This window comes from Chiloscyllium plagiosum, unplaced genomic scaffold (genome assembly GCF_037043375.1).
Source record: "Chiloscyllium plagiosum isolate Xiang-an unplaced genomic scaffold, Cpla_swu_hap1 HiC_scaffold_7, whole genome shotgun sequence".
NCBI classification, from domain to species: domain Eukaryota; kingdom Metazoa; phylum Chordata; class Chondrichthyes; order Orectolobiformes; family Hemiscylliidae; genus Chiloscyllium; species Chiloscyllium plagiosum.
This window is the reverse complement of record NW_028270145.1, coordinates 114,411,289-114,424,823: the sequence shown is the minus strand read 5'-3', so window position 1 is coordinate 114,424,823 and position 13,535 is coordinate 114,411,289. Positions and strand designations below refer to the sequence as shown.

Sequence of the window (13,535 nt, the reverse complement as noted above, 5' to 3'; positions counted from 1 at the left end):
CCTGGGCTGTGTGTCAGTATTTACAGTGCCTCCCTGGGCAGTGTGTCAGTATTTCCAGTTTGTCTCTGTGGCGTGTTTCAGTATTTAAACTGCCTTCCTGGGTAGTGGGTCAGTATTTACAGTGGTTGCCTGGGCAATATGTCAGTATTTACAGTATCTCCCTGGGCAGTGTGTCAGTATTTATAGTGTCTCCCTGGGCAGGATTTCAGTATTTACAGTGTGTCAGTACTTACACTTTGTACCTGTTCTGTGTGTCAGTCTTTATAGTGTCTCTCTGGGCAGTGTGTCAGTACTTACGGTGTATCCCTGGGCAGTGTGTCAGTATTTACAGTGTCTCACTGGGCAGTGTGTTACTATTTACAATAAGTCCCTGGGCAGTGTGTCAGTATTTACCGTATCTCTCTGGGCAGTGTGTCACTACTACAGTGTGTCCCTGGGCTGTGTGTCAGTATTTACAGTATCTCCCTTGGCAGTATGTCACTACTACAGTGTGTCCCTGGGCTGTGTGTCAGTATTTACAGTATCTCCCTTGGCAGTGTGTCACTATTACAGTGTGTCCCTGGGCTGTGTGTCAGTATTTACAGTATCTCTGTGGGCTGTGTGACAGTATTTACAGTGTCTCCCTGGGCAGTGCAGTAGTATTTACAGTTTGTCTCTGTGGAGTGTTTCAGTATTTAAACTGTCTTCCTGGGCAGTGTGTCAGCATTTACAGTGTCTCCCTGGGCAGTGTGTCAGTATTTATAGTGTCTCCCTGGGCAGGATTTCAGTATTTACAGTGTGTCAGTACTTACACTTTGTACCTGTTCTGTGTGTCAGTCTTTATAGTGTCTCTCTGGGCAGTGTGTCAGTCTTTACGGTGTATCCCTGGGCAGTGTGTCAGTATTTACAGTGTCTCACTGGGCAGTGTGTTACTATTTACAATAAGTCCCTGGGCAGTGTGTCAGTATTTACCGTATCTCTCTGGGCAGTGTGTCACTACTACAGTGTGTCCCTGGGCTGTGTGTCAGTATTTACAGTATCTCCCTTGGCAGTATGTCACTACTACAGTGTGTCCCTGGGCTGTGTGTCAGTATTTACAGTATCCCCCTTGGCAGTGTGTCACTATTACAGTGTGTCCCTGGGCTGTGTGTCAGTATTTACAGTATCTCTGTGGGCTGTGTGACAGTATTTACAGTGTCTCCCTGGGCAGTGCAGTAGTATTTACAGTTTGTCTCTGTGGAGTGTTTCAGTATTTAAACTGTCTTCCTGGGCAGTGTGTCAGCATTTACAGTGTCTCCCTGGGTAGTCTGTCAGTGTTTACAGTATTTCCCTAGGCAGTGTGTCAGTATTTACATTGTCTCCCTGGGCGGTATTTCAGTATTTACAGTGTGTCAGTACTTACACTTTGTACCTGTGCTGTGTGTCAGTCTTTACAGTGTCTCCCTGGGCAGTGTGTCAGTATTTGCAGTATCTCCCTGGGCAGTGTGTCAGTATTTACAATATCTCCCTGGGCAGTGTGTCAGTATTTACGGTGTGTCCATGGGCAGTGTGTCAGTATTTACAGTATGTCCTTGGGCAGTGTGTCAGCATTTACAGTGTCTCCTTGGGCAGTGTATGAGTATTTACAGTTTGTCCCTGGGCTGTGTGTCAGTATTTATAGTGTATTCTTGGGCTGTGTGTCAGTATTTACAGTTTTTCCCTGGACTGCGTGTCAGTATTTACAGTATCTCCCTCGGCAGTGTGTCAGTATTTACAGTTTGTCTCTGTGGAGTGTTTCAGTATTTAAACTGTCTTCTTGGGTAGTGTGTCAGTATTTACAGTGTGTACCTGGGCTGTGTGTCAATATTTACAGTGGTTGCCTGGGCAATATGTCAGTATTTACAGTGTGTACCTGGGCAATGTGTCAGTAATTACTGTTTTAGAGCCTGTCCCTGGGCTGTGTGTCAGTATTTACGGTAAGTCCCTGGGCAGTATGTCAATATTTACAGTATCTCCCTGGGCAGTGTGTCAGTATTTACAGTGTGTCCCTGGGCAGTGTGTCACGATAACAGTGTGTCCCTGGGCTGTGTGTCAGTATTTACAGTGTCTCCCTGAGCTGTGTGTCAGTATTTACAGTGTCTCCCTGGGCAGTGAATTAGTATTTACAGTTTGTCTCTGGGCTGTGTGTCAGTATTTACAGTGTGTCCCTGGGCTGTGTGTCAGTATTTACAGTGTCCCTGGGCAGTGTATCACTATTTACAGTGTGTCCCTGGACAGTGTGTCAGTAATTACAGTTTTAGAGCCTGTCCCTGGGCCGTGTGTCAGTATTTACGGTGTGTCCCTGGGCAGTATGTCAATATTTACAGTGTGTCCCTGGGCAGTGTGTCGGTATTTACAGTATCTCCCTGGGCAGTGTGACAGTATTTACGGTGTGTCCCTGAGCAGTGTGTCAGTATTTACAGTATCTCCCTGGGCAGTGTGTCAGTATTTACAGTGTCCCTGGGCAGTGTGCCCCAATTACAGTGTCTCCCTGGTCAGTGTGTCAGTATTTACAGTGTCTCTCTGGGCAGTGTGTCAGCATTTACAGTGTGTCAGTATTTACAGTGGGTCAGTATTTACAATGTGTCTCTCTGGGCTGTGTGTCAGTATTTACAGTATTTCCCTGGGCAGTGTGTCACTATTTACAGTGTGTCCCTGGGCAGTGTGTCACTATTACAGTGTGTCCCTGGGCTGTGTGTCAGTATTTACAGTGTGTCCCTGGGCAGTGAATTAGTATTTACAGTTTGTCCCTGGGCTGTGTGTCAGTATTTACAGTGTCTCCCTGGGCATATGTCAGTATTTAGAGTGTCTCCCTGGGCTGTGTGTCAGTACTTAGTGTCTCACTGGGCAGTGTGACAGCATTTACACTGTGTCCCTGGTCCGTGTGTCTGTATTTCCAGTGGTTCGCTGGGCAGTATAAGTGTCTCTCTGGGCAGTGTGTCAGTATTTACAGTGTGTCCCTTGGCAGTATGTCAGTATTTACAGTTTTTCCCTGGATTGTGTGTCAGTATTTACAGTATCTCCTTGGGCAGTGTATGAGTATTTACAGTTTGTCCCTGGGCAGTATGTCAGTATTTAAAATGTCTTCCTGGGCAGTGTGTCAGTGTGTACAGTATATCCCTGGGCTGTTGGATTAGATTAGATTACTTACAGTGTGGAAACAGGCCCTTCGGCCCAATAAGTCCACACCAACCCGCCGAAGCGCAACCCACCCATTCCCCTACATTTACCCCTTTACCTAACACTACAGGCAATTTAGCCTGGCCAATTCACATAACCTGCACATCTTTGGACTGTAGGAGGAAACCGGAGCACCCGGTGGAAACCCACGCAGACACAGGGAGAACGTACTTACTCCACACAGTCAGTCGATTGAGTCGCGAATTGAACCCGGGTCTCTGGCGCTGTGAGGCAGCAGTGCTAACCACTGTGCCACCGTGCCGCCCACTGTGTGTTAGTATTTACAGTATCACCCTGGGCTGTGTGTCAGTATTTACAGTGTGTCCCTGGGCGGTATTTCAGTATTTACAGTGTGTCAGTAATTACACTTTGTACCAGTGCTGTGTGTCAGTATTCACAGTATCTCCTTGGGCATTGTGTCAGTATTTACAGTGTCTCCCTGCGCAGTGTGTCTGTATTTAGTTTGTCCCTGGGCTGTGTGCCAGTATTTACAGTGTGTCCCTGGGGAGAGTGTCTGTATTTACAGTATCTCCCTAGACAGTGTATCAGTATTTACAGTGTTTCCCTGTGCTGTGTGTCAGTCTTTACAATGTCTCCCTGGGCAGTGTGTCAGTATTTGCAGTATCTCCTTGGGCAGTGTGTCAGTATTTACGGTGTGTCCCTGGGCTGTGTGTCAGTATTTACAGTTTTTCCCTGGATTGTGTGTCAGTATTTACAGTATCTCCTTGGGCAGTGTATGAGTATTTACAGTTTGTCCCTGGGCAGTATGTCAGTATTTAAAGTGTCTTCCTGGGCAGTGTGTCAGTGTGTACAGTATCTCCCTGGGTTGTTGGATTAGATTAGATTACTTACAGTGTGGAAACAGGCCCTTCGGCCCAATAAGTCCACACCGACCCGCCGAAGCGCAACCCACCCATTCCCCTACATTTACCCCTTTACCTAACATTACAGGCAATTTAGCCTGGCCAATTCACATAACCTGCACATCTTTGGACTGTGGGAGGAAACCCACGCAGACACGGGGAGAATGTACTTACTCCACACAGTCAGTCACCTAAGTCGGGAATTGAACCCGGGTCTCTGGCGCTGTGAGGCAGCAGTGCTAACCACTGTGCCACCGTGCCGCCCACTGTGTGTTAGTATTTACAGTATCTCCCTGGGCTGTGTGTCAGTATTTACAGTGTGTCCCTGGGCAGTGAATTAGTATTTACAGTTTGTCCCTGGGCTGTGTGTCAGTATTTACAGTGTCTCCCTGGGCATATGTCAGTATTTAGAGTGTCTCCCTGGGATGTGTGTCAGTGCTTAGTGTCTCCCTGGGCAGTGTGACAGCATTTACACTGTGTCCCTGGTCCGTGTGTCTGTATTTCCAGTGGTTCGCTGGGCAGTATATCGGTACTTAGTGTCTCTCTGGGCAGTGTGTCAGTATTTACAGTGTGTCCCTTGGCAGTATGTCAGTATTTACAGTTTTTCCCTGGATTGTGTGTCAGTATTTACAGTATCTCCTTGGGCAGTGTATGAGTATTTACAGTTTGTCCCTGGGCAGTATGTCAGTATTTAAAGTGTCTTCCTGGGCAGTGTGTCAGTGTGTACAGTATCTCCCTGGGCTGTTGGATTAGATTAGATTACTTACAGTGTGGAAACAGGCCCTTCGGCCCAATAAGTCCACACCGACCCGCCGAAGCGCAACCCACCCATTCCCCTACATTTACCCCTTTACCTAACACTACAGGCAATTTAGCCTGGCCAATTCACATAACCTGCACATCTTTGGACTGTGGGAGGAAACTGGAGCACGCGGAGGAAACCCACGCAGACACGGGGAGAACGTACTTACTCCACACAGTCAGTCGCCTGAGTCGGGAATTGAACCCGGGTCTCTGGCGCTGTGAGGCAGCAGTGCTAACCACTGTGCCACCGTGCCGCCCACTGTGTGTTAGTATTTACAGTATCTCCCTGGGCTGTGTGTCAGTATTTACAGTGTGTCCCTGGGCGGTATTTCAGTATTTACAGTGTGTCAGTAATTACACTTTGTACCAGTGCTGTGTGTCAGTATTTACAGTGTCTCCTCGGGCAGTGTGTCAGTATTTACAGTATCTCCCTGGGCAGTGTGTCAGTATTCACAGTATCTCCTTGGGCATTGTGTCAGTATTTACAGTGTCTCCCTGCGCAGTGTGTCTGTATTTAGTTTGTCCCTGGGCTGTGTGCCAGTATTTACAGTGTCTCCCTGGGCAGTGTGTCAGTATTTACAGTGTCTCCCTGGACAGTGTGTCTGTATTTAGTGTGTCCCTGGGGAGAGTGTCTGTATTTACAGTATCTCCCTAGACAGTGTATCAGTATTTACAGTGTTTCCCTGTGCTGTGTGTCAGTCTTTACAATGTCTCCCTGGGCAGTGTGTCAGTATTTTCAGTATCTCCCTGGGCTGTGTGTCAGTATTTACGGTGTGTCCCTGGGCAGTGTGTCAGTATTTACAGTATCTCCCTGTGGGGTGTGTCAATATTTACAGTGTCTCCCTGGGCAGTGTGTCAGTATTTACAGAGTGTCCCTGGGCAGCGTGTCAGTATTTACAGTGTGTCACTAGGAGTGTGTCAGTATTTAGTGTATCCCTGGGAAGTCAGTACTTAATTTGTGTACCTGGGCAGTGTGTCATTGTTTGGTGTTGTCCCCAATGTGTGAGTCAATATTTTGTGTGTCCCTGTAGTGTGTGCCTGCATTTACAGTGTATCCCTGGGGGGTCTATCAGTACTTACGCTGTGTCTCTTGGGAGTCTGCCCCGGGCAGTGAGTCAGTATTGACAACAGCATCCTTGCAGAGAGAGCAAAGCAATGTTTCATGTTGAGAGAACTATTGATCACAGTTGAAGTGAAGCATGGAGGGGACAGCATTTATGCTATATTTGTGAGGCAGGGCTGCTGGAGAAAGTGTGTTGATCGAGTCTGTTAAGTGATCAGAATGGGAGAATGGCAAAACAATGATGTGTCTATCTGCCAGTCTGGAAAGAACAGACAGTCCCAACTGGTGTGTGGGAAGTGGACATGGTGACCGAGAATGCAACAAGTCAATCTAAAAGAAACCGATGGAATGGGAGTGTCATACTGACACACTCCCCGGGGAGAGTCTAATGCTCACAATTTGACGGTGTTAAAGTCAATACTAAGCTCCAGAAGGCTGTAAAGTGCCCAGTCTGAAGATGAGATGTTTGCACTGTGATTCCCTGAGCATCCTGGGAGTGAGCCATCTCGATGTTTCCCCAGAGCCAGATGGATTCTCCAGCTGTCAATCAAGCGGTCCTACCTGTCAATCAAGCTGTAGAGTATTTCCTTGCCAAGACAGTTCTCAGAGATAAGCACCAGGTATCGAGGGGTGACATAGGCTTCATGGAGAGACATGATCTTCTCATGATGCAAGGCTTTCAGGACCTCGTACTCCTGCAGCACTGCCTGCTTGTTCTCCCCCTCGTAGTGAATGATCTTGGCCATGAAGATTTTCCCTGTGGCATTTTCCTTACACTCCCGGACCACGCCAAAGCGCCCCCTGGAGAGCAAGGAGAACACATCAGCCTTCACACATCACCCTTTCCCCCCGTGCCCACCCTCGGAGAGACAGCACTGGTCTAATGACTGAGCTCTCTCTCACTGTACACTAAAGTCATGGATACTTAAATTAGATTAGATTAGATTACTTACAGTGTGGAAATAGGCCCTTTGGCCCAAGTCCACACCAACCCGCCGAAGCGCAACCCACCCAGACCCATTCCCTACATTTACCCTTCACCTAACATTATGGGCAATTTAGTGTGGCCAATCCATCTAACCTGCACATTTTTGAATTGTGGGAGGAAACCGGAGCACCCGGAGAAAACCCACGCAGTCACGGGGAGAATGTGCAAACTCCACACAGAGAGTCGCCTGAGGCGGGAATTGAACCTGGGTCTCTGGCGCTGTGAGGCAGCAGTGCCACCGTGCCGCCCATAAGCCAAACGCCCAAATCCAGCAGGGAGTTCCCTCCCCCTTGTGAGGAGAGCACCGAATGGGAATGTTAGAGTTTTCTGTTCACCCTCCGCCCATCCAAAGTCTCTGTCTTCTACGCTGCATGGAATTAGACAAAATACAGCCGTGGGTTAATAATCTGCAATCTTCCCTTTTTACACTCAGCCGCCCTTTACAATAGATCCCTCTTGCTTCTGCTCACTATACAGCACACTGGAGGTTTCTACATGGGCAGGTTTCTCAGGGAACAGGAGATCATTCAGCCCCTCCATTCTGTTCCTTCATTCCGTGTGACTGCTGCTGATTCGTGTCATGATTAGAGTGGTGCTGGAAAAGCACAGCAAGTCAGGCAGCATCTGAGAAGCAGGAAAATCGACATTTCAGGCAAAAGCCCTTCCTCAGGAATGAGGGTAGAAGCCTTGGGGGTGAAGAGATAAATGCAGTTGGTAGGTGTCTGTGTAATCTTGGTGTTAATTCCTTACCCAGCCAAAGTGCACTGACCTCCTCCCAGAAATCTTCAGCATAATGTTCGGGGGAAAGAATCCCAAATTAATGTTTAAAATTAACACCAGTCTGTCCGTGGTTGGCATTTCATCGCTCAAAGGAAGTGGAAATGTGAAACTCTGTCCCCTGCGTTCCCCTGATTGAGGTTGAGAGAGGGGTGGGGTAAGTGGAATATTTCCAAAACTGGAATTGGTAAATGTTTGGTATCTTGGGAGTAGTCAATGGATTTGGAGCTAAGATCAACCACAGGACATGGATTGCTACGGTTCAAGGAAGCACTACCACCTTCTTAAGGGGCAACTAGGGATGGGCAATAAATGTAAATGCTGGTCTCAGGCAGTGACATCAATGTCCTATGAATTAATTAAAGAAAAAGCCATGTTCCTCCTGTCCCTTTAATCCCTGTAGTTTTTCCCACAAGCCTGTTGCGTGGCACTATTTCACAAAGCCTTCTGAAAATTGAGGTAAATGACATCAGAAGCAATTGGGGACACTGAGGTTTTGTGATAATGCCACTGGGCTATTGCTCTGGGGATGTACATTCAAATCTCCACATGATAGGTGGTGAAATGTTACTGAATAAAAAGCTGAGCCTAATGATGTGGAGGTTCCGGTGTTGGACTGGGGTGGACAAAGTCAGACGTCACATTGCACCAGGTTATAGTCCAACAGGTTTATTTGAAATCACAAGTTTTCAGAGCACTGCCCCTTTGTCAGGCTCCACCTGAGCAACATTCCAAGGGGTAGTGGGATCGAGGTGTTCTCATGGGTGATTCCAACAAGCTACTGTGCAAGTACAGCACAAAATGGAGAAACTTAATGCAGAGGAATTGAATATAAAACTAAGGATAAAGTAGGTCTGTTATATAGGGATGAGTACACAGGGGAGAGTTGGTGAGTATACATTTCAAACACTATGCACAGTTTTGACCTCCTAATTTAAGCACGGATTTAAATGCATTTGAGGTGGCTCAGAGGAGGCCTACTGGAATGATACCTGGATGAGCAGCTTGTCTTAAGATGAACATTTGGCCAGATTGGGCTTGTTTACAGAGGTTTAGAAGAACGAGGGGTGACCTGTTTGAGATGTATAAGATCCTGAATGGTCTTGACAAGGGTAGATTTAGATGTAGATTTAGATTTTATTGTCACGTGTACTTGAGTACAGCAATACAGGAGTACAGTGAAAATGTACAAAGTCGCCATTCTCCAGTGCAAGAATGTCTTTTCTTGTGGAGAGGTCGAAAACCAGGGGATGCGGTTTTAAAATCAGGCGTCACCTTTTCAGGATGGAGATGAGAAGTTCTCTTATCTCAGAGGACTGCATTTTTGAATCTATTTGCCACAGAAGGCAATGGAAGAATGTTCATTGAACATTTTTGAAACAGAGGTAGATAGAATTCTGAAGAAAGATCACTGGATTGAAACGTTAACTCTGCTTTCTGTCCATGGATGCTGCCAAACCTGCTGAGTTTTTTTTCCCCAGCAATTCCCGTCTGTGTGCCTGATTTCTGGCATCTGAGTTACAGAGTCATAGAGATGTACAGCATGGAAACAGATCCTTCCATCCAACTCATCCATGCCAACCAAATATTCCCAATCTGTCCCACGGTGGCACAGTGGTTAGCACTGCTGCCTCACAGCACCAGAGAGCCAGGTTCAATTCCCGCTTCGGGCAACTGTCTGTGTAGAGTTTGCACATTCTCCCCGTGTCTGCATGGGTTTCCTCCGGGTGCTCCGGTTTCCTACCACAGTCACAAAGATGTGCAGGTTAGGTAAATTGGCCATGCTAAATTGCCCATAGTGTTAGGTGAAGGGGCAAATGTAGGGGAATGGGTCTGGGTGGGTTGCTCTTCGGAAGGTTGGTGTGGACTTGTTGGGCCAAAGGGCCTGTTTTCACACTGTAAGTAATCTAATCTAGTCCCACTTGCCAGCACCCAGCCCATATCCCTCCAAACCCTTCCTATACATATACAGTATTCATATACCAGATACCTTTTAAATGCTGTAATTGTACCAGCCTCCACCACTTCCTCTGGTAGCTCATTCCATACACGTACCACCCTCTGCGTGAAAAAGTTGCCCCTTAGGTCTCTTTTATATCTTTCCCCTCTCACCCTAAACCTATGCCTTCTAGTTATGGACTCACCCACTCCAGGGAAAACACCTTGTCCATGTAGCCTAACCATAAGACATAGGAGTGGAAGTAAGGCCATTCGGCCCATCGAGTTCACTCCGCCATTCAATCATGGCTGATGGGCATTTCAACTCCACTTACCCGCATTCTCCCCGTAGCCCTTAATTCCTTGTGACATCAAGAATTTATCAATCTCTGCCTTAAAGACATTTAGCGTCCCGGCCTCCACTGCACTCTGCGGCAATGAATTCCACAGGCCCACCACTCTCTGGCTGAAGAAATGTCTCCGCATATCTGTTCTGAATTTACCCCCTCTAATTCTAAGGCTGTGTCCATGGGTCCTAATCTCCTCGCCTAACGGAAACAATTTCCTAGCGCCCACCCTCGCCAAGCCATGTATTATCTTGTAAGTTTCTATTAGATCTTCCCTTAATCTTCTAAACTCCAATGAATACAATCCCAGGATCCTCAGCCGTTCCTCATATGTTAGACCTACCATTCCAGGGATCATCCATGTGAATTTCCACTGGACACGCTCCAGTGCCAGTATGTCCTTCCTGAGGTGTGGGGACCAAAACTGGACACAGTACTCCAAATGGAGCCTAACCAGAGCTTTATAAAGTCTCAGTCGCACATCGCTGCTCTTATATTCCAACCCTCTTGAGATAAATGACAACATTGCATTCCCTTTCTTAATCACGGATTCAACCTGCATGTTTACCTTTAGAGAATCCTCGACTAGCACTCCTAGATCCCTCTGTACTTTGGCTTTACGAATTTTCTCACCGTTTAGAAAGTAGTCCATGCTTGTATTCTTTTTTCCAAAGTGCAAGACCTCGCATTTGCTCATATTGAATTCCATCAGCCATTCCCTGGACCACTCTCCCAAACTGTCTAGATCCTTCTGCAGCCTCCCCACTTCCTCAGTACTACCTGCCTGTCCACCTAACTTCGTATCATCTGCAAACTTCGCTAGGATGCCCCCAGTCCCTTCATCCAGATCATTAATATCTAATGTGAACCATGTCCTTTATGATTTTGTAAACCTCTATAAGGTCACTCCTCAGCCTCCGCCGCTCCAGAGAGAACAACCCCAGTCTGTTCAACCTCTCCGTACAGCTCCATTTCATTATATATGGTCTTGTTAGGCAGGAGATTAAAGGCTTTTTGGGGTATTCAAACCACAACAGATATTACTGGATAGAGAAGCAGGCCTGAGGGGATGTTTTTATGTTTATTTTCAGCCCATCCCTAATTAAGAGGGTGCATTCTTGAATCCTTGCAGTCCCAGGAGTATAGATGCAACCGCAGTTTTGTAGAATGTTACAGTGCAGATAGAGGCCATTCGACCATTGAGTCTGCACTGACCCTCCAAAGAGCATCCCATCCAGACACAACCCCCATAACCTCACATTTACCACGTGGCGGGCGACGGTGGGCAGTACATCTGCAAGGCCAAGAACAGCGTGGGGGAGACCTACGCGGCCGCCACCCTCAAGGTGGAGGAGTGCGACGGGGACCCGGAGAACCGGCCGGCCTTCGTGGTCAAGCCCACCTCGGCCAGGGTGGTCCGCGGCCACGACGTGGTCTTCACCGGGCGGCTGGCCGGCTCCCCGATGCCGGCGGTGACCTGGGAGAAGGACGGCAAGAAGCTGACCGAGATCTTCGAGAGCGGGCACTTCAGCGAAGGCTGCGACGGCGAAGGCTGGCACCACCTGAAGATCTTCAGCGCCCGCATGCCCGACGCGGGGGTCTACCTATGCAAGGCGCGCAACCCTCTCGGCGAGGCCATGTCGGCGGCCGTCCTCCTCGTGGAGCCAGGCGACGCCCCCCACGAGCCAGCCCCGCCCACAACCGCCAGCAACGGCCTTGGGGTCAGCGAGGGGTCGGGCGCCCAACGGATCCGGCGCGAGGCGCGGCGCGGGAAAAGGCACCGCCTCCCTCACCGTGAGCCGCACTCAGCCTCCGGCGTCGCCCGCCAGAGCCACGCCACTGAAGACCCACCGAGGGCCTGCAAAGTCAAAGTCTTCTCCGTGACAGAGGGCAAGCACGCGAAGTTCCGGTGCTATGTCACCGGGAAGCCCAAGCCCGAGATTTTCTGGAGAAAGGACGGTCGGCTGGTCGCCCCTGGTAGGCGTCACCTCCTCTACGAGGACAGGGAGGGCTACTTCATCCTCAAGGTGCTGTACTGCAAGCAGCAGGATAATGGCCTGTACGCTTGTGCTGCCTCCAATGCAGCTGGTCAGACCCTCAGCTCAGTGCTGCTCAACGTCAAAGGTAAGATTAGAATACATGGGAACTTCTCTCAATAAGCATGACAGGAGGGGGAGTGGGAAAACAAAGCACCAATCTCTATTTTATGCCGATATGGAGTCTACACAAGTAAACATAATCCTTTAATATGTGCCACTAGCCAGACCAACGTTTTGAAGGAGTAACTTGTGCAATGAATAGAGGATGCCCTACAGACGTGGTGCTTTCAGATTTCCAGAAGGTCATTTGATAAGACGCTTCAATAAAAGTTATTGTGGAAAATAAAAGCTCACAATGTAGGGGGTATTTTGTTAACATGGTTGAAATAGGTATCCTTAGTAGCCACACACGCAGATGACAAGCAACATGAGTTCGACTGGAACAACACTACTATTATAGGACAAGCCAAACAGAGAACAGCCAGGGAATTCCTAGAGGCATGGCACTCATCCACAGATTCTATCAACAAACACATCGACCTGGACCCAATATACCGGCCACTGCAGCGGACAGCTGGAACTGACAACCGGAAGCGGCAGAGACAAACCACTATAAATGCCGGAGGAAACATCACAGAAGCGCTTCACAAGCACTGAGGATGTCACCTAGACAGGGGATGAAACGTTTGCAACACAAATTCCCAGCTCGGCGAACAGAACCACAACATGGTTGAAAGAGGGTTGGAGAATAAACCTGTTTCCTATTCCCTCCCTCCTCAGATCTGGGTATCACTGGGTAGACCAGTGTGTGAGAGTCATATTACTGTGGGCCTGGAGTCACACGTAGGCCAGACCAGGTAAGGACTTTACCCAAAACATTAATTTCTCCACCTCCTGATGCTGCCAGGCTTGCAGTGTTCTTCCAGCCTCCAGCTGCGCCCCCTCTCTGAAGAACATTAGTGACCCAGATGGGTTTGGTTTTTCCAGCATTGGTTACATGGTCTCAGTTAGACCAAATCCAGGTCTTTATCAAATTAAAATCTCACCAGTTGCCACATTAGGACTTGAACCCACGCCCTCGGGACAATAAACAGGAGCTCTCTGCTCCTGTCCCAGTGACAGCACAACTATCACCCTATTACAGAGCAGCTCTTCCTCTCAACATCATAAATTTGAAGATGTTCTGAACTCGTGAAGAAATGGAAGGGTTATTGAGACACTGCTAAAGGGGGGCAGTTCCCCACGACATCCTCCTTTGGGTGAAATTTCAAACTGAGGCTCCCTCAGCTGAACGTAGCCCTGAGTAAGATTGGCCTTAACCACTCACTGTGGTTCCAGTGTCCACCCCCTCACTATCCTCCACCTGGCTGAACTCTCTATCCCCCTCCCCAGTTAGCTGCTATGATCCCTGAACTCTGCCATTTCCTCACTAACCCCCTCCACTTCTCTTCCGTTTGTCCGCAGGCTCCTTCAGAGCTACCTGCTTTGAGCAAACCTCTCCTCATTTTTCCTCTGTCAGCTTAGGCATCAGAACTTTAC

General features: G+C 48.3%; 1 protein-coding gene across 5 annotated transcripts in view; it reads right to left on the bottom strand.

Moving 5' to 3' along the window:
* The window catches only part of spega (striated muscle enriched protein kinase a), a 396,078-nt gene that overhangs the window by 29,693 nt on the left and 352,850 nt on the right, over positions 1–13,535 (bottom strand). For all 5 annotated transcript variants that reach the window (XM_087989397.1, XM_087989394.1, XM_087989395.1 and 2 more), the window contains one exon: positions 6,469–6,708. In XM_087989397.1, coding sequence (XP_087845523.1) covers positions 6,469–6,708 — 240 coding nt within the window. The remainder of the gene's footprint in view (positions 1–6,468; positions 6,709–13,535) is intronic.